The sequence below is a fragment of the Medicago sativa genome, chromosome 1 (assembly GCF_051527215.1).
Source record: "Medicago sativa cultivar Bolivia chromosome 1, Bolivia_mono, whole genome shotgun sequence".
Lineage (NCBI taxonomy): Eukaryota > Viridiplantae > Streptophyta > Magnoliopsida > Fabales > Fabaceae > Medicago > Medicago sativa.
The window spans coordinates 12779649-12801894 of NC_140749.1; the positions used below are offsets into that span (position 1 = coordinate 12779649).

A 22246-nucleotide genomic window follows, 5' to 3' on the forward strand; every position below is an offset into this window, starting at 1 on the left:
ACAGTTTTGGGTGCTACAAGATTATATTTTGAGAGATAATGAGATAAGTGGTATGGAATCAGATTTTGACAATGATTTGGATGGTTTTCGTGGTACGGTTCCAAATTTTGGCGTTAGAAATTTTACTTGCAAGCACATTGTCCCTCCTAAAACACAACATGTTTTGGCAAATGTCCTGTTTTAAAAGCGTTCAAGATATGAAAGTTAATTTTGACATGACAACAAAACAGAAGACAATTTTAGGGTGTTTGCATGCAACACATGCTCATGATTCTCTTCTATCTATCCCTATTCATGGGTTAGGTCATCATATGTCACAAGTGGAGTACTGTACTATCTTTAGATATCGTCTTATCATTCCACTATTTCTGATTGACGAGGTGTGCACTGTTTTTCGTAAGGCATGCCTGTATACTTTTGGTGAGCATGCAATTCATTGTAAGGAGCTTCATGTAAGAAGGAGACGCCTGTGAACTCTTCCTGACTTTGTTAGCGATATCATTTTTGATATATTCAGACGGTCATGAGTATCATGTAAGAAGGAGGAGCTTGTGAACTTCCTGACCGATCCACTAGATAGAAGATCGACACTTAAGCCAACAAATGTTATGGTGTACGGATGGGTAGGAGGAAAACATGCATGTGTGGACTCACTAGGGTTTCAACACTTGTGAAATTAAGAGTCAGAGATTTTACAGTAGGACAAACAACCCTAAAAGCTGCATCAAGCAAAATGGCCAAACATGAGAAAGCGTGTTTTGACATTCAACATGCTTTTATACCATTCGCATTTGATATTTTTGGCTTTCTAACAGCAAAGGTTGTAGACCTTCTTCAAAGGGTCATGCATAACAATGTCATATCTCCTAGGTCTATAAATATTGTCCGCTTGCCTTCTATTTAATTAGTCATTGATACACATTATACAATTGGAAGAATGCATAAAAAAAATAGACATTCTATCACAACCTACAACATATATTAATAACATGAGTAGTGATATTTATACAAATCTTTAGTACAACTTTTATGACAACTTTGGTTTTCTCTCGTTTGATTGGTGAGTATGAGAGAGAAATTTGTCAAAAAGTTGTCAAAAAATGGTTGTACAAATATCATTTCTCTAATAACATTACACAATACTATGCATATATAATAAGCACAATCCTCACTATTGCATATAATATGTGTTTTCCGAGGGAAGACTCCGTATATCAAATTTTAATGCATTTGGACCATACATTAATGCTAACATAGTAATTTATGATTACATCATGGACATTGGACATACACAAACCTTGTAACCAAACAACATATTTATAAGGGGAAACTGACTATAGTATATTGTTACATCATGGTCACACACAAACCTTGTAACCATACAACATTATCAAACATTATTTGCATAATGCTATGTTTATTATTTAATATCATTTATAGTAGCTGCTTCTACGAAGTGTAATTTTATTATTCAAGGATATGACTATGGATTTTGATCAATTGGAAACCCAAACAACATGATCCTGTGGGAGGATGTGACAAATAGGAACAATCCCTGGTTGAACTTTAAGCACATAAAAAGATAAATGTTTAGGATTCCATTGTGATGTATCAGTGTGACAAACAACAATAGATTTAACTCCACTTCCATCAACACCTTCCAAAGCAACATAGTAAACTTCAGTTGCATCTATTTTGTGACAGTAAAAAACTGCATAAGGGTAATTCTCTTTGTGACACACAATAGTTTTGTTCTTATCACCCAATTTCTTCACTCCTTTTGCTATAACATATTGTTGCAAACCATAACTATTTTTATCCACTTCTGTTGAAACAGCTTCAACATTGTTTCCGAGTTTCGAAATAGTGAAATCAACCATAGATTCCAATGATGTTACACAAAGCTTTTCCTCACCTTTGATGCCATTTGCTTCACACTCACTTAATGTTCTCTTCACAATTTCAGCTTCCTTTGATCCTTCTTTGATGGAAAACTTGTTGAGTATGTTTTCCAATTTGATTGATGAAAAGGGTATGGAATTAGCAACTTCTCTAGGCAAGAATTTTGTTCCATTATTATTTGAAGTTGTTTCTCTAAATTGCAAGTTCAATTTTGTTCCATGATGCAAATCTTTTTTCAAGAAGAAAAGTGTTACATTTTGTTTATCATGTAATTGAATTTGACTCTCATTGAATACTATAGGATAAAAGTAAAAAAATGGAAGCTTTTCATCATTCAGACCAGTGCCACCTCCTTCATATCCTTTTCTGGCTCCAACATTTAAACCACCATTGCTTACATCCCTTGCTTTCTCATTACTCCAATATTCAGCTTCAATTAAAAATAGTAAATTATTGAAATAAATTAGAATATGTATAATGGTTAGTTTTACTATGATCTATTAATCTTTTTTAAAAACTTTGTCCTTCTATAGATATGCTTCAACTTTCAAATACCTTATGAGTCTGTTTGTTATTGATTGTGTGATAGAACCTCAGACCTTTCATATATTATGCACTGTCTCTGTCCATATATTTGCAACTACTAGAATCGACAAAGAAAAAAAATGATATTTAACACATGATGTGTAATACACCACATGCACTATTCACGCAATGCTACATAACTAATTAATTATATGCAAATATTTGTCTAATATAGTTCATGATTCGTTTAATGAGTTGGCAATTTTGTTTTGATTGAATCATTCTCTTTTTTTACAATTACAACTTGTTAAAAAGTATGTGATTAATGACATGCAAACACTTATGTGATTAATTCGGTTCATTTTATCGTTAATGAGTTATCAATATTTTTAAAAGATTTTATTTTTCACATTTCACTAGAAAGCTACATGGTTAATGACATAAAAACAATTGATTGATTCAGTTTATTATGTGGTTATTAACCTCTAATTACATTATCATTAATCACTTTTAACATGTGGAGGTAAAATTGCATGATACAAACCAGGGTGTAGCAGATTAGTGATGGCTTTTGGCATTGGAGAGTTGGGAAGCATGGACTTCCAGTAAAGTTGAGGTGGTAATATTGCAGCATTAGTCCCCACTTGCACAACCTACATTTGAGAATATATTAACATTATTTAGTAGTGAATATTTTTACAAACAAAAATAAAGATAAAAAATATGACAACTAATTGAAGAAAATAATCAAAATAGTTCAATTTGTGGAGGTGAAGCTGACCACCATTAAAAAAGTAATGATGTGAAAGAGATGAAATTCCATGTTGGATCAGTGAAGCTGAAACTGCAGTTGAGAAAGATTCAAGAGAAGTACTTCTAGTTGAGATGGAATGAAAAACAAAGCTGCAAGAACCCTTTATATAACGAGGGACAAAACCGAAAACAAAGGTGCATGCATCCTTTTTTTTTTAGTTTGTATGTAGTGACAAGCCCCACCTAAATGTCATACACATTAATGTGAAGTTTCGTGTTTAAATTCAGGTAAAAATATTCAACCTAATAATATCGTCATTGCAAGTCAAGTTAGGTCTTACAAACATATCCTTATTTCTTCTTAGGGTGCTGTTAACTGGTGCCTTGGGGCACTGGTTAAGTAACAATAAATTGATAAGTCTCACTTGTTTTACTTCAATAAAATTAGTAAAAGATGTATTTAATAGGCACAACTATTATATATATATATATATATATATATATATAGACACACACACACACACACACACGCCCGTCCTTTATATCCATGTGAATTAGAAACATAATATCCTGTGATTTAGTTTTTTTTCTCAATAAAAAATAAAACCGGATAGAGTACACAATTACTAGATTCGTCTCAAAATGAGTGGCTCTTTTGCACTATACGAATTAAGAAATATAATTAATTTATATGTGAAAGAGAAATTGTAACTTAATTTTTATTTATTTTTTTGAAGGGATTTAATTTTTAGAATTAACCACCATTAATGCTATGAGAAATAGTAAGTAGAAAAGTTGAAAAACTAATAAATAGTAATTGATGTACAGTAGAAAAATGACGGTGGGATAGAGAGAGTACATATAATTCTTATATTCAATTAGTAAAACACTTGTGCTTTCGCACGGGTCATGTAACATTGCGGTGATTATATAAAAGTATTAACATTAATGTAGTATTTCTATTGCGTTTTTTTTATATGTTTATAATCGCAGAAACAAATTTTTATGTATTAATATGATAAAATTTTGAAAATAGTCATGACTATTTTCAAAATATCAACATTAATGTATTGTGTCTATTAGATGTTTTTTTAATTTTATATGCAAAAAACCGCTAAATATTTGCACTGCACTTGTTGTGGATTTTTGTACTTATACCTGTGATACAAAAATATTATGTATTGATATGAGAAAGTTGATATAATAAAATTTTGAAAACTCATTACTATTTTCAAAATATCAACATTAATCTAGTGTTTTTATTATATATATTATAAATTTTTATATGCAAAACACCATTAAATATTTGCACAACACACGTTTGAGACTTTATATTTATATCTTTTATATATCAATATAAAAAAATTGATATTATAAAATGGAAAATTGACCATTAAGCCCTGAAAGTTGATATAATAAAAACGATATAAGAAAGTTGATATAATAAAATTTTGAAAACTCATAACTGTTTTCAAAATATCAATATTAATATAGTGTTTTTATTATGAGATTAATGGCGATAGGTTGACAGTACAAAATAGCTTTGCACACACAACTAATCAAAAACATTTATAATAGCTATATCAATTAATGTTTTTAATTTATGTGGCAATTTAGAATGTTTTGATTGGTTGTGTTTGCAATGTTGTTTTGGACCATCAACCTATCACTATTAAACTCTTTTATATTATATATATTTTAAAATTTTATATGTAAAACACCGTTAAATATTCTCCCAACACTCATTTGAGACTTTATTTATTTATATCTTTTATATATCAATATGATTTTTTTTTTTGATATTATAGACCATTAAGCTGAAGAAAATTGACAACTCGTTAGAGCCCAAACAAAATTATTGTAGGCACCGTTTTTTTAACTTCGTATGAATTATGTACTCCACAATTAGAGAGTTTGGAGTTCTGTTATCAAATGAAGAATCTAGTTAATTACTGTACTCCTTTAACATATCATTATTACTTTAATACTTAACTCATTATTACTTTAATACTTAACTCTTTAATCTAGCTTCTTCAAAAAATAAAACTCATTATTACTCTCTTTAATATCATTATTACTTTAATACTTAACTCATTATTACTTTAATATTTAACTCATTAATTTAGCTTCTTAAAAAAAAAACATTATTACTCTCTTTATTTTATTTTTTTGTAGTTGCCGAAGTTTGAACCCCGGACCTTACATATTTTATGCATTGTACCAACCAGCTGAGCTAAGCTCACGATGACATTATTACTCTATTTAATCAATGCACTATATTTCTCATCATTCAAGACATTTTTATTATAAATTGAAAATTGACCATTAAGCCCATGAAATTAGTTAGATTATGAGTTTAATCAAGGACAATTAAGAAAATTGGTGGTAATTGATTTTCTTATATTGATAGTAGATGAGATGTTTTAAAATTTTATATGTAATAAAAAACCGTTAAATATATTGATAGTAGATGAGATATTTTAAAATTTTATATGTAATAAAAAACCGTTAAATATTTGCACAACACTCATTTAAGACTTTATTTATTTATATCATTTATATATCAATATGATTTTTTTTTATTTATATCTTTTATATATCAATATGATTTTTTTTGATATTATAAACCATTAAGCCCATGAAAATTGACCACTCGTTAGAGACCAAACAAATTATTGTACGCACCGTTTTTTTTTTTTGAAGACATAAAAATGGACTCTGATAACTTCAAATGAATTATGTACTCTACAATGAGAGAGTTTGGAGTTCTATTATCAAAAGAAGAATCTACTCCCTCTGTCCCTTGAGGCATTCTTGCATGGACACAAATATAAATGCATAATATTTGGTCACACACACATCAAAAACCTTTTTCTCAAAAGACTAAATCATTTTATTGTCAAGTTCTTTTTTATTATTAGAAAAAATATTTTTATGTGTGTGTGCCTAAACACTGTACATTTATATTTGTGACCATGATAGACTTTCTCCTGTCGCTTAATGTAACCTCCCTTTGCTTTTTTCACATTTCTTAAGAAAAGCTGTCAGTGTAATTATTATGTCTGTTTTGTGCGTTAATATTAGCATATTGACCTTTGTTTGTATATGTATTAAATTTGACTTTTTAAATTTCAAGATAAGTTAGTACTAGTATTAATAAGGGGTATGTTTAGGAAAATAATAATAAATGCATCTAGTAGTTTGAAAAAGGGTTTAGATTTAGGGACAAAAATAAAGTCAAATGGGTGGTTAGATATAGGGACGGAGGGAGTAGTTAATTACTGTACTCCTTAAACATATCATTATTACTTTAATACTTAAACAAATCATTATTACTCTCTTTAATCAATGCACTATCTTTCTCCTCATCCAAGATATTTTTATTATAAATTGAAAATTGACCATTAAGCCCATGAAATTAGTTAGATTATGAGTCTAATCAAGGACAATTAAGTGAATTTGGTGGTAATTGATTTTCTTATATTGATAAATTGAAAATTGACCATTAAGCCCATGAAATTAGTTAGATTATGAGTCTAATCAAGGACAATTAAGTGAATTTGGTGGTTATTGATTTTCTTATATTGATAGTAGATGAAATTAGTTAGATTATGAGTCTAATCAAGGACAATTAAGTGAATTTGGTGGTAATTGATTTTCTTATATTGATAAATTGAAAATTGACCATTAAGCCCATGAAATTAGTTAGATTATGAGTCTAATCAAGGACAATTAAGTGAATTTGGTGGTAATTGATTTTCTTATATTGATAGTAGATGTTATTAAATTCGAAGTGGTCTTTGACTTGAATCAACCGAACCGCTGATGTTATATACAACGACGAAATGTGTCCGAATCAATCACGAATAACAAATAGCTATAAAGTAGCTTCCATTAACCATACATGGGTGGTTGTTGTTGAAAATAAATAAATAAATTTTTTGGACAGAAAATAATTAAAATTGTTACTCGTGAATAATTCGTGATGTCAATTTCGCTATAAAAAAGAATCTGCATTCGAACATGCTATTATAGTTGCGGTTCAGTTTGGTTGTGAACCGAAAGCTAATCCAAACCATTATTCTTATAGGTGACCCAAAGACATTTACTATATATATATATATATATATATATATATATATATATATATATATATATATATATATATATATATATATATATATATATATATGATGGGTTTTTAAATTTTTTGGATCAATCATGTAATTTTTTTTTTCTTTTCTATTTTTTAGATTTAAACACCTCTATAACTATTAATATTTGATTTGGCCGGTTCGACCGTATGATCTAAGCAGAGTTTGATAACATTGCTTAAATCTAATTCAATCCATTTTTTGTATAATTTCTCAAAATCTTTTCTTTTGCTCGATTAGGTTTTCCATTTAGTAATTTTTCGTTGAACAATAGTAAGAAAAAATAATCTAAGACAATTTCCTAAGGGATCTAGTGTTACCGACAACACAACTAATTGTTGGACATATATCTCATTTGCAGCAAATAGTGACATTTCAATCTTCATACTTCATTCTCAATTTAAATAATGAGTCTTATTACAACCAGTTTATGAATTGCACACCGAAGTATAAGAAAAGAACCACACGGTGCGTTTGAATGACTTAATGTCAAGGGATTGGACAACACATCTTTAGTTATAAAGTTTACTTATTTGATTTTAAAATTGTTCACGAGGGAAGCAAGAGACTAGATACTTTTTGTCAACCAACTTATAATACCAAAAGGATATTGCTAACTTGTGCCCTTCAGACACATGTTAAGAAACTTAAAAGTAAAAATATTCTCTAAAATTTTGTACATTCAATTTATTAAAAAAACTTGTGTCTTTAGGGCACAAGTTAACATTTCCCTTACCAAAATACTCTTTTATTCTCTATTTTTATATTTGATTTATTAATTTATGCCTTAAGGGCACCGGTTAGCATTTTCCATACCAAAATACTTTTTTATTTTCTACTCAAAACATTCTCTCTCTCTCTCTCTCTCTCTCTCTCTCTCACACACACACACACACACACACACACACATCCCTCTCTATATCTTACCTCCCTCTGCTAGCTCTCTTTCCTAACCCGTCTCTCTCTCTCTCTCTCTCTCTGTATATGCCATATCCCTCTCTCTCATATCTCACCCTCTCTTTCTCTTTCCTTTTTCCCTCATCCATCTCTCTCACTCCATCCCTCCTTTATTAATATACATTCATAAATTGGCTAGAGAGACCACTTTCTTATCTAATCTCCATATTTTTTTAAGAGGCCAAACTAACCCACTGAAATTGTCACCAAAGATAAATTGGGATGCATAAGCTAAGAGTTATGATAACTCAACAGAAATTTCAAACAAATACAAACACCACCGCATGAAATGCATATTATTTGTTTCCCCCCTCTTTCTCTCTCTTCTTTCCCTCCAGTGTTTCCTTTCTCTCACCTCCCACCCACCAACCATCCACCACTCCTCTCTCCGACCACCGACGACCGTCATCGCTTTAGCATACTTGGATCACCATCATCATCCCTCTCCTCAGATCCGTGTTATAACACCACCACCACCACCACCACCACCCACCAACCTTCTTCTCATATCCATCTCTCACCCACCGCCACCACTATCATCACACCACTGTATCTACAACCACCACCATCTGAGCTCCCACCCCCCACAACCACCATCGTCATCACTAGTGGCCACACTTTCATCTTTCGTTCAGATCTGGACCTCCACCACCACGGCATCATCACCACCAACTTCTGTCGTCATCTTTCTTTCATTCTAGATCGCATATTCATCTATCTTTCTTTGATTTTGTATGTGTTTATATGATTCATGTTGGTTCTCTGAGACGTGGTGGTCATTGTTGATAACGATGGTGGTTGTGATCAAGGTTTTAAATAACGGTCGCGTTAAGATTTTCGTGATTTCGGTTGTCATAAATGTTGCGATGCAGATTGCGGTTGTCGCGGTGTGAATTAATCGCAACATTGTATATTTTTAAAGATATCTACGCACAATTTCAAAACTCACCCAAAATTTCCAAAATTTCACAACGCAGACATAAAATCAAACAATTTCTCAATTGTCACCGTCAACTTTCATCTATAATTTGTCATGTCTATCACGGAAACCCCAATTTTTCTCTCTAAAATCTCAATTTTCAAGTCTTATGCGCACCACAACAACACCAACATAAGAGGGAGGGAGATTTATATTACCAACTTGGAGTGGAGGATGCTATCTAAGTTAGAAGATGGCTGAACTGAATCAAAGAGGAAGGAGGATGGTAACGGCGTTTCTCTGGTGTATTGTGTCGGTAACGGTGTTTCACGACCGTAACAATGTTATGTTGCAGTCGTAACGACATTTCACATGTGATTTTTGTTCACTAAGTGAAAACAGTCAAAAAAGGTACCGGGAGCCCATGGCTGTTTTGTAACAGCCGAAATCTCGGTACAAGACCTTTTTTTTTTTTAAAAAAAAACTTTGGTTGTGATGAGGATGATGGGAAATAATGGTGGTAAGGAGGGGGATGGCGGAAGAAAAGTTAAAAGCATTGTTTTAAAAATAACCGAACATCAAACTTTTACAATACTTTCAAATTATGGTTCAACTATTTTAAACCGTTGGACTTAGAACGAAAAACGATTAAAACACTTAAATAACCAAACCATAAACAATGTTATTTCACACTTCAACAAGTTACACTACTAATTCGATTGTGTTATTAAAGTATTAGTAGTTATTTTTTTTGACAAGCTTATTAAAATATCAGTTATAAGGTCATCCAATAAGAAATCAAATAGAGGTACGTAAAAATGATTTGTGTCAAGATATAGAGTTTTTGGTCCCTATGTTAAGATATACAGAGTAAATCTAAGATCTCAAACCCCAAATACAATAAAATAAAGCAAATTTTCATATTAAAAAGGTTTCATCAAATTAAAGAAACTTTATTTATTGCATATAGTTTTAGATTCAATAGACACAAGGGCCTACTTTCCACATACACTACTGCATCATCATTGTCACACAAACTTGTAACCATAAAGCATAATTTAACATATTATACATAATACATGTTTTATAATTTTAATTCTTTAAAGTAGTTGCTATATAGTACTCATTATTCAAGGATACAACTATTGATGAAAGGGGTTTTGTTTTCACTTGGAAACCCAAACAACATGATCCTGTGGGAGGATGTGACAAATAGGAATAGTCCCAGGTTGAACTTTAAGCTCATGAAAAGCATAATATTTAGGATTCCATTCTGATGTATCAGCGTGACAAACAACAATAGTTTTAACCATGTTTCCATCAACACATTCCAAGGGCACAGAGTAAACTTCAGTTGAATCTGTTTTATGACAGTAAAAAACTGCATAAGGGTAATTCTCTTTGTGACACACAATAGTTTTGTTCTTCTCACCCAATTTTTTCACTCCTTTTGCTATAACATATTGTTGCAAACCATTACTATTTTTATCCACTTCTGTTGAAACAGCTTCAACATTGTTTCCGAGTTTTGAAATAGTGAAATCAACCATAGATTCCAATGATGTTACACAAAGCTTTTCCTCACCTTTGATGCCATTTGCTTCACACTCACTTATTGTTCTCTTCACAATTTCAGCTTCCTTTGATCCTTCTTTGATGGAAAACTTGTTGAATATGTTTTCCAATTTGATTGATGAAAACGGTATGGAATTAGCAACTTTTCTAGGCAAGAATTTTGTTCCATTTTTATTTGAAGCTGTCTCTCTGAATTGCAAGTTCAATTTTGTTCCATGATGCAAATCTTTTTTCAAGAAGAAAAATGTTACATTTTGTTTATCATGTAATTGAATTTGAGACTCATTTAAAGCATACAAGTAAAACAATGGAACAAATGGAAATTTTTCATCATTCACATAAGTGCCACCTCCTTCATACCCTTTTCTGACTCCAACATCTACACCACCCTTGCTTACATCCATCATTGTTGCTTTCTCTTTACTCCAATATCCAGCTTCAATTAAAAACAGTAAATTATGGAAATAAATTAGAATATGTGTAATAGTTAGTTTTACTATTCTCCATAAATAATATTTAAAAACTTAGTCCTTCCATGCTTAAACTTTCAAATACTTTATGAGTGTGCTTGTTATAGATTATTTGATCAAAAAGTAAATGCAACTAGTTTTTAACTAAGGAGTTTTTGCAATAACTAGAATCTGAGAAAGAAAAATGATATTTGGCACATGTAAAGCATAAAAACTGGTAGCTCAACTGATTTGAGTTAAATAATAACGAGTAGGAGGTCTTCAGTTCAAACTCGTACGTAGGAGAAAATCTAATCTAACAACTAATTACTAAAATTTGTCATTAAAAATAAAAAATGTATAGACACTATATATATACTGTTCACGCAAAATGCTACATAGCTAACGATTTATATATACTTGGTTAATTCAGTTCATTATGCAGTTAATGAGCTATGAGTTATGTTTTGACTGAATAATATCTTCTTTAGCAAGTTAATAATCTTAATAAGACATGAAAAGAGCAATGAATGTCCCATGAGCATAGCTCAGTTGACATGGACAATGCATTGTTATATACAGAGGTTGAAGTTCAAACCCCAGACACCTACTTATTGCTCCCAATTTCGTTGATAGAGCTTGAAGTTAAACATGTGGACGTAAAATTGTATGTATACATTGACATCAATTTTAGAGTATGATACTGACCAGGGTGTAGAAGATCAGTAATGGCTTTTGGCATTGGAGAGTTGGGAAGCATGGACTTCCAGTAATACTGAGGTGGAAATATTGCAGCATTTGTTCCCACTAGCACAAGCTGCAATTGAGAACATATTAACATTAGCAATAAATACTTTTTTTTGTTAGATAGTAATAAATATTTTTACAAGCAAAAATAATTATAAAAATATCACAACTATTTGAAGACATTAATTAAAATGGTTGAATTTATGGAGTTGAAGTTGATCACCATGAGAAAAGTAATGATGTGAAAGAGATGGAACTCCATATTGGATTAGTGAAGCTGAAACTCTTAAACAGAAAATGATAGTCTTATTGAAGAAATATTAATGAGAAGTTGAGATGGAATGAAACAAGGTGCATGCAGCCTTTATATAACTATGAGTGATAGACACTTGAAACAAAGGTGCATGCAGCCTTTTTTTGGTTTGTACACCGATGAAAAACACTATTTAAAATTCACACACATAATTGAGATATTTTAGGTTCGAATCTGATCGAATATGTCAATCCTAATAATATCGATATTGCAAATTGAGTTAAGTCTTGCAAACATATCTTTATTTTATTTGTGATCAAGAAAATTAATCACACTTAACTAATTTTTTAATAAATATGAAATTAGTTTTTTTTCCTTATAATAATCAAGACCGGGGGAGTACAAAATTACTTCATTTGTCTCAAAATGCATCTCCCTTTAGGCTTGACATACAAATTAAGAAATATAGTTAATTTTGTACGTGAAAGAAAAATTATGACTTAATTTACCGAGTTATCCATCATTAGTGGTATGAGAAAGAGTAAATAGAAGAGTTGTTTTTTTTTTTTGGCTTTCGCACCGGTTTCCGACTCACCAAAGGCGGGCGATTAATCCGGCTTGTGCGTAGAGGCATGCGCACTGGCCAAGCGTTGTTCCCCCTGGGAATCGAACCCGGTATTCCCCGGGTACGCCCTTGGAAGGAGCTCCTTGCCACTGGAGCCCAAACAACTTGGTTTAAATAGAAGAGTTGTTGATGTACAATAGAAAAATAAACAAAAATACTTCATTAATATTATTAAATGACATATAATCCGAGACAAATATTTTTTGCTAGAATGACATTATGACTAATGCAGTAATGAAGTTCTTATATTTAATGACACTAACAATATGAGTTACTAATAGTTGCGGTTCAATTCAGTTCATGTGGACCGAAAACGAACCAAACGGTAACCCATACACATCGAAAATACATTGGTTTTAAAAAAAATTCGGATCTTTTGTAAAAAAAAAAAAAAAAATTCGGATCAGTTATGTACAATTTTTCTGATTGTTGGATTTGAACAACTCTATAAAAAAAAAAAAAAAACTATGTGACAGATTTTTGGTTTGGCCGACCGTCCGATGGAAGCAGAGTTTGATGATAACATTACCAGAGAGATATATAGGAATCTACTTGGGAACCATTAGAGCATCTCCAATGGGGGGTCCTTACTTAACAAGGACCACTCCCCGTTAAGGACCCTCCATTGGAGGAAGAAAAAATGAGTCCCCGTTAAGGAACGGACAACTATATAAGGACCTTCTCTCTCCTGGGTAACTAACGGGTCCCACGTTTAAAAAAGTAATAAAATGTGTACTACTTGGTCCCACTTGCATAAAGGAGTAATAAAATGTGTTCTACATGGTTCCACTTGTAAAAAGGAGTAATAGAAAAATTATTTTTGTTTAATGATATAAAGATAGTAGGACATATTTAAGTATTTTTTATTGGAGTCCTTATTAGTGTATTACCATTGGAGTCATTGAGTCCTTAATAGCTACTTTTATTAAAAAATTATAAATAAGTGATGTGTCACGTGGGGTCTATTTAAGGAGTCCTTGTTAGGGGACTACCATTGTGGATGCTCTTACACATCTCATTTGCAGTAAACAGTGACATTTCACACTTCATACTTCACTCTCAATTTAAATAATGAATTTTAGAGATTATTTAAATAATGAATTTAAATAATGGATTAAAATAAAAGTGATTTTGATGTTGAATAATTTAGAGATTATTTTTTAGAGTTTTATTAAAAATTAGAATCTATTTTGTATTTTTTTATCGTAACAAAAATCATTTTTTTAAATAATTTAGTTTCTTTAGATGCAACTATATCAAAGAGAATTTTTGTTGAGATTTTTTGTTACAAGATTTTTTCAATCCTTTGACCCTTATTTTTTCTCTCCTCTAAAAAAATATATTTTTTGAAAAACTAATCTTAATAGTTTCTCATTTAAAGTTGTTTTTAGATTTTTTTTTTAGATTCTGATAGCAAACAGATGCATTTTTTCCTTAAAAAATCTATAACAAACATGTTCTTATTAAAATCAGTTTAAGAATTAGTTTTTCTTTTAAGGAAAAAAAAAGCTAATTATTTTATTTTCTGAGAGGAAAAACTAATAATATTAGCGGTGAGCCGGTGATAGTAGCCAAACAATCCCTCTGAAACATACAATATTAGGTGATTGTAATATTTGCGGTGATGGTTTTCCAGGAAATGGATTATGTCATGTTCCTCTCAGAAGATGCATTATGACATGTCAGGTTTTGTAAAATAATTTGATGAATACAACTTGACGAATTTGAATTTAACAATGCATTCTATTTGACGAATTTGAATTTAACAATGCATTCTATTTCTACACCAAAAAAAAGGTCAGGTTCGGTTGATTAATTAAGTAAAATATGTTTTAGTTAAAATAAATAAAACTATTTTAGATAAAAAAAAAAGTTAAAATTTCAATCTCTTTGTAACTATGCTTAACATCTTTTCTACTTTGGATTAGTACCACCCACCCTGATCCTAAATTTTAGAAGTAAAGGGGTGTTCCTTAGGAAAATATGAAAACTAGCACTACAATCTAAGAAAAGAAGGTTAAAGGAAAGTTTTTAATTTGATAGGAAATTTTTATTGAGATGATCTTTGATTTTGGTCGATATATTAAGTTCTGATTCATTGTTATTTTCTTCGTGATTTATTTTATAATGTTACTTGAAGACAAACAACAAGCTAAGGCGTAGCAAAAGAAAAAGAAGCTGTATTCGTAAGCTTAACTCAATTGGTAAGGACGTTAAGTTTGGGTTGCGATTTTTATTCTATGTAAATTTTTGTTAGCTTTTAGTTGTTGTTTTGTTTATTTAAATAGTTTTGATTAAGTTTAGAGATTTTTAAAATAGAATTTTCATCCTATTCTAAGCAATTATGTAACCTAACTAGGCAATTCTTAGAGTTTGTTCTATTTCTATGTTTCCGCTCAACATTTTGATCATTTTAAGTGGAATAATGCTTACGAAATTACAGTATAGCAACCGGAAAGTTTAGTGAAGCAATTTTGTCGAGCCCAAGACTATATATACTCCCTCCGTCCCTATATCCAAGCACCCTTTTATTATAGGGAAATGATGTTTACATATAGGGACGGAGGGAGTATCTAAAATCGAGTGCGAGCAACAGCTCCTCAAAGCGAGATATACATGTTATTTCAAATGATTTGTCAATACTTGAAATCTCTTGGCGCTAGCACCAGCTCGCCAAGAAAATTTAAAGTACTCCTAAGGATTTGCTACTACTCAAAATTGTCTAGCAGAATAGTTGTCTTGCCAGGCAATTGTTTACCTCGCGACGCGAGTACCTTCCTAGGTGACAAGGTTACGACTTTATGTCCTTTTTAAGCTAAGTTTTAGATATTTTGCGGGTTATGACTTTTGGAGATTTAGAGAAAATGATACTGAGAGATCAAGATAGGTGAACCAACCTAGGAAACTTTCGTTGGAGCCTCTATTTTTCTTTTGTGAAGCACTATGAGGAGTTAATTTTCCCGTCGTTAGGGATGCATGATGAAAACTCTATTATTTGATTATTGGTTATTTAAATTAATTCATATAAGTTGTGTTTTTAATCTCTCTAACTATTTCTTTTTATCGTTTGGTCGTCTATAGAATGATTTGCGATTCATTGCTTAAAATAAGAGTGGAATTTGTGAATGCTTAAGATTAAAAATTTATGACTTTGTATTCGAGATATATATGCCAACACATGAAACCAACTTAAAGTTTTTGTTATCATTTCCTTAATCTAAATTTTAAATATGCATAGGGGTTGATAATAGAAATCCACCTAATGTTTTAGTTTCTGTTAGGGGTTCCACCTATCATAAGGTTCAACTCAGTTAGGAAATTGAATAACTAATACAAATGAACAATCAAGGGTAGAAATCAAAGTGAACTTCATCCCTGATTCATTTTACATTCTGTATTGTTTTGTTCAACTTTGGTAATTTAATTATGAATCAATAGTATAACACAGTCTTTCTGTTCGACACTCGGTAATCTACCAATATTACTTGCAACGATTCAATACACTTGCGGAAATCACTATCACTCACAAACCTCAAATACAATGAAATTAAAGCTTATTTTCGTATCAACGAGTTTCATCAAAATAAAGCAACTCTATTGCATATTTGTATTTCATTTAGAACATACACAGTGCTATGTATAATAAGCACAAGCAAGCTACTGTCACATATATAAGTAATACATCATGGTCATGGACATACACAAACCTTGGAACCATATAACATAATTAAACAATGTTTACATAATGCAACTTTTTTGATTTAAAATATTTAATGTAGCTGCTATATATAGTGTTTATTAAATTTAAGGATAATCCTATGGATGAAATTGAAAAGTTCTCAATTACTTGGAAACCCAAACAACATGATCCTGTGGAAGGAAGTGACAAACTGGAACAGTCCCAGGTTGAACATTGAGCACTTGAAAAGCCAAATGTTTAGGATTCCATTGTGAAGTATCAGTGTGACACACAACAACAGCTTTAACTCGGCTTCCATCAACACCTTCCAAAGGCACAGAGTAAACTTTAATTGAATCTGTTTTATGACAGTAAAAAACTGCATAAGGGTAATTCTCTTTGTGACACACTACAGCTTTATTCTTCTCTCCCAATTTCTTCACACCTTTTGCCATTACATATTCTTGCAAGTCACTGCTTTCTTTTTTCACTTCTGTTGAGACAGCTTCAACATTGTTTCCAAGTTTCGAAGTAGTGAAATCAACCATAGATTCCAATGATGTCACACAAAGCTTTTCCTCTCCTTTGATGCCATTTTCTTCACACTCACTTATTGTGTTCTTCACAATTTCAGATTCTTCTGTTCCTTCTTTGATGGAGAACATGTTAAGGATGTTTTGTACTTTGCTTGAAGAAAAAGGTATTGAATTAGCAACTTCTTTAGGTAAGAATTTTGCTTCATCATTTGAGTTGGATTTTGTGAATTGCAAGTTCAACTTTGTTCCTTGATGTAAATCCTTTTCTAAGAAGAAAAGTGCTACATTTGGTTTATCATGTAATTGTGTCTCACTTGCAGCATAATTGTAAAACATAGGAAAACCACCTTTTCCTGGTTGTCCTTTAATATCTTTTTCTATGTTGACTGATGTTCCCCTTGACTTTGTTTTTCCTGCATCAACATTCATATAGTTTGTTTGTTAAAAAAAAAAAAAAATTCATATAGTTTGTGTAAATTCAGAGTCAGAAGCCAAACCGCAATAAATTTTCGTTAGTTTCGATTGGGTCATAAACCTGTAGTATTTTTTTTCTTCTTTCCGTCAAACCCAAATCAACCTGATGATGAGTTGATTGGTTTGGATTGAGTCACGAGACATTATTTTATTTGGAGACCATTCCATGATAAATTTACTATTGAAAGATTAAGACAATTCCATGATACTAATAATTTGAAATTATGTTGTAAAATTCTAGAAACATACCTAAAACATGACTTCTTATGATCTTGATGCTGAATTTTTATTTGAATAATTAAAAGTCGTTAGAGAGGTTATAACAACTCAATCAAAATCAAGTTATATGATATTGAATTCTTTAAAGAGATAGGGTCCAAGAATTGTTCCACCTAGAAATTGTACTGGAACAATTCATCATTTGGTAAAGTTTATTAATCACTTGAATTCAATCACTTGATTATTGTTGAATACTATGCAATAAGTTTTTCTAAATTAAAATTGTTAAAATCTTTTTTGCGATCTACTTTGTCATAAAATAGATTAAATAATATTGTTCTGATTTTTGTTGAAAATATTTATGAGAAACGCTAGTATTACACATTTTAACACACCTCTTTTAATACACTATCTTTGATTGGATAACATTTACATAGGACCCACCAAACTTATATACGACCCACATGATTTGGTGGGATAAATATGAATTTTAACCAATGAAAGAGAGTACGTTGAAAGTGTGTGTTAAAATATGTATTGTTAGCACTTTTGAGAGAATTGTTAATGATTTTACAATAAAAAAAAATACTTGAAAGAGGATATTTAAACAATTATTTAAATGATAATTGTTCAAAAAATTATTTAAATGATAATTTCTACATAAAAGAAATAAAATAAAAATAGTTTTAAGTACTTTTATCAAGTATTGATGCATTCTTCACTATCATAAATGCAAAGTGAAATATATTAGTAAATTGGAAGTGATAAAAGTAATATTAATTAGGGTAGTGTTAACTTGTGCCCGTGGGGCACATGTAAGAAACATCAAAAGAAGAAAGATTTTCTAAAATTTTATGCATTTAATTGATTAAAAAATTAAAATTTAAATACAATACACACATTCCAATAAATTATTTCTATATTTAAATCATTAACTTGTGCGCACAAGTTAGCGTTTCCCTATTAATTAAAGTTATATTTGAAAAATGTAATTAATGTTGCATTGAAAAGTGAAATGAATCAATTTTTTTGGGACAATATTTTTTTACAAATAGCTCACTTATTAGAGAAGGAAGGAAGTATATTGTATCAGCTAACAAGTTCTTCACAATCGTAAGGAAACTCAAACTCACGCATTTATGAAATATGAACCGATCCCTAAAAAAAAAAATGAAAAATGAACCGAACCTTTATCAATTGTACCTATTTCTTAGTTATCACGTGCATCTTTTGCAATCAAATTGAGGGGTTTAATATATTATATCCTTAGTTCCCGAAAACTCACAAATGGATGGGACAATCCAAAACTAGACGTAGTTTGCTAATTTACATGTTAGGTTTGTTAAGCAGGTGTAAATTAGTAGCCCATATATATATTCTTCCTTGTTTTTAAATACATATCACAGTCAAGAAGAACAGGGCATTACTATGAAATTTGTAAGAGAAAACCGGTAGAACATAATGAGAATGTTAAGAAAAATCAGGCAAAAAGAAACGTTCAAAATTATGCTGTCAAGAAGAACAAAGAGCCTGAAGCTGTGAATTTAGAAGATTCAGGTTCAAAACAAAGAAAAAAGGATGATCCTCAAGAGGCTGGACAACATGAGGTTGAAAAAACTGATGCTATTGTGCAATCTTCAGGAGGCAGCAAAATCATTGTAGATGAGGATCCACTTATTATTGATATTATAAGGTCTAGAGAGATGGCAACTACAATACATGTAGAAGATGCTATTAAGTTTGTGGAATAGACATCTTCCATTTCTGTTGAAACTCTTCCCCGTGCATATTGTGCAGGTGGAAGACACCTTAGCTCTGGCTGAGACACATAATGGGAACCAACAGAGCAATTCTTTTGTTGATATGCGTATCACTAGCCCTTGGTGTGATGCGGTGACTGATATGGATTACGGTAATGATCATACTCTCGATAACTTTGAGCAGGAATTGGGAACAAATATTTCTGTAGTCGGGACAGACCTTGACTTGTCAAACTTTAGTGCAAATGTTAGTCATGATATGCAAGTTCTAGGACTTGTTCCTACTGTGGCTCAACAAACTATGGACTTTTTGAGTGATTCTTGGTCTAACATGGGTCAGAAAGAAGATCAACCTTTTCAACTTGTGGTCCCAAGAAAGAAGAAGAGCAAGAAGCAGCAGTCTGAAGCGAGCAAAGGTTTCATGGTTTTGGTTCTTCTAGCCGTTCGCATTTTTAGCTCTTTTGCGGGTCTCTTTTCTCTTGTTTTTTGGTTTTTGTTTTTGGTTTCCGCTTTTAATTTTCTTGAGGGTTTTGGTTTTGTCCCCCCTCGCTCTTTGTACTTTTTTCTTTTTATATATGATTAGGGTTATGCAGCAGGAGACCCCTCTGCATCCCTTCTTTTGCTTAAAAAAAAAAATACATATCACAGTCAACCATTTCATATACCATTGCAGAATTTTGTCTCTTAATATCTTTAATTATCTATAGTAAAAAAAATATAAAATGTAATGTTTTGAAAATATTTATTGCGATAAATCGAACATTTTACATACTAACATTTGTATTTATATATTAGTTAAAAAATATGGTTAAAATAAATTATGTGAATAATGCATATTTTAAAACTGAACATGTATTTTGAAACGGATGAAGTACAAACCAAGATGAAGGAGATCAGTGATGGTTTTTGGCATCTGAGTCGAGGGAAGTTTGGACTTCCAGTACATCTCAGGGCGTAAGGCAGCATGGGTTGCTACAAGTGCAAACTGCGATACAACATATACATCATCATCATCATCTGTAAGTGTTTGTTTATTTTATATGAAATAATAAAAAGGAATTAAAAGTTGAAGAATAAGTGGGACAATATTAGGAACATACTAGAATAATTTGGAAATTGTTGCTTACATTGAGTACGATAAAGATGGATAAATGACGAAATTCCATAATGGAAATTGATTAACTAGAGCTCCAACTAAAAGGTAGTAAGTGAAATAATGATTGAGGAATAGAATGAAGATCCTTAAGTGGCCTCACACACCATTTATGGGAATTTGAGGATAGCACAAACAAAATATTATGAAATTGACTAAAATATCCCTTATGTTGTATATTGGAATTTTATATCAATAATAGTTATACTATTTGAAAAAATATATATTATACTATGTGTAACATGTATATGATTATAAAATTATATTAATCAAGTGTAAAAATTTAAAACAAAATTTTCCGGTTAATTAAAGATAGATATGAAATGTAAGCAAAAATATATGGATTAATTTATCCATTAAAAGATATATAAATAACTCAAACGTTTTTTTTTAAAAGGATAAATAAATCAAATGTTACAAATTAATAATTCTTTTAGTAAATAAAGACATCAAATGTTAATTACAAAACTCAAACCCACTTGGGTTGGCATGTGTAACCTTGGAGTGTGCTCCTCCTCAATGTATTAGACTTTGATTCTCCTCGATGTCAATTTGGGTAGACAAGTTTAACTTATTCGAGAAAGCAAAAAAAAAATCGCAAAATTCGCATGAATATAACCAAACAATTGGGTTCAAGTGATTAATGAGTTTCACCAAAGACGAATTGTTCAGGAGAACCTGAGTTCGATTCATGGCTTGAACAATTCTTGAGCAGACTTAATTAACTTCTCTATCGAACTCCACATTATTATGATCATTTTTCACATAAAAGATATAGAGAGCTACTCCTCCTCTCTTCTTAAATACGTATCACACTTAACCATTTCACACATATCAATAAACAACTTTGACCATTAATATCCTTAATTAGTTATAATAAAAATTAATTTTTTTTGATATTTTAAAAATATTCAATGAAACAAATCGAATAACATCTTACATGTTAATATTTTTGTTTACATATTAGTTCAATAAACATGGTCAACATAAATCATGTAAATAATACACATTGCAAAACTGCGATATATATTTAAGAATTAAGCGAGTATCAGACAGAGGAAAACTTAGCTTACTCTAAAAGTTAATTTTTTTAAAGAAAATGTTAATGTGTGTCTTTGGGACAATCTTTAAAAACTTTAAATAGTAAGTTTTTAAGAAAAATGTATATAAACAATGCATTTAAACTTAAAGATGAGGCGGACAATATTTCATTGACTTTCTAAATAGGGAAGAAAAAGTTGGTTTATAAATAGGAAGTTTAAAAGTTTAAAACATAGTATATAAATAGGGGGATAAAAAGTGCATTTAAGCTTCCTTAAAAAAAAAATTGCATTTAAGCTTAGTTTTTATGTATATATCAAATTCAAATATGTTGCACTTTTTTGAGGTATTTGTCTCCTATAAGTTTTGTGTGAGTCAACATGATTTAGTTCTTAGTTAAAATTTGTTCTAGTAAGTTTGAGAGTGTGAGTGTTTATAAAAACTAATCTTATCTTCATTTCTAAAGGAATGAGAGGCTTTTTTGTGTGTTACTCCCTCCGTTTCAAAATATAAACAAAATTTACT

The 22246-nt window shown here is 30.8% G+C and overlaps 3 protein-coding genes across 4 annotated transcripts; all 3 read right to left on the minus strand.

Moving 5' to 3' along the window:
* Positions 1 to 1212: 1212 nt before the first annotated feature.
* On the minus strand, positions 1213 to 3342 carry LOC146952783 (BURP domain protein RD22-like). 2 transcript variants are annotated; one of them, XM_085705474.1, is made up of 3 exons: positions 3209 to 3342; positions 2972 to 3080; positions 1213 to 2332 (listed from the first exon to the last, which is right to left on the minus strand). In XM_085705474.1, exons 1-3 carry the CDS (start codon positions 3248 to 3250, stop codon positions 1497 to 1499), a joined length of 987 nt encoding a protein of 328 aa, XP_085561600.1. In that variant the 5' UTR covers positions 3251 to 3342; the 3' UTR covers positions 1213 to 1496. The 2 variants fall into 2 exon arrangements, with proteins under 2 accessions (XP_085561600.1, XP_085561605.1); XM_085705479.1 differs by having other exon boundaries at positions 3212 to 3325.
* Positions 3343 to 10152: 6810 nt separating this feature from the next.
* Positions 10153 to 12355, minus strand: LOC146952784 (BURP domain protein RD22-like). The gene is made up of 3 exons (XM_085705466.1): positions 12205 to 12355; positions 11943 to 12051; positions 10153 to 11221 (listed from the first exon to the last, which is right to left on the minus strand). The coding sequence occupies exons 1-3, from the start codon at positions 12241 to 12243 to the stop codon at positions 10377 to 10379; spliced, it is 993 nt and encodes a 330-aa protein (XP_085561592.1). The 5' UTR covers positions 12244 to 12355; the 3' UTR covers positions 10153 to 10376.
* Positions 12356 to 16497: 4142 nt separating this feature from the next.
* Positions 16498 to 20761, minus strand: LOC146952785 (BURP domain protein RD22-like). Its single transcript, XM_085705915.1, has 3 exons — positions 20655 to 20761; positions 20407 to 20512; positions 16498 to 17487 (listed from the first exon to the last, which is right to left on the minus strand). The coding sequence occupies exons 1-3, from the start codon at positions 20691 to 20693 to the stop codon at positions 16703 to 16705; spliced, it is 930 nt and encodes a 309-aa protein (XP_085562041.1). The 5' UTR covers positions 20694 to 20761; the 3' UTR covers positions 16498 to 16702.
* Positions 20762 to 22246: the final 1485 nt, after the last annotated feature.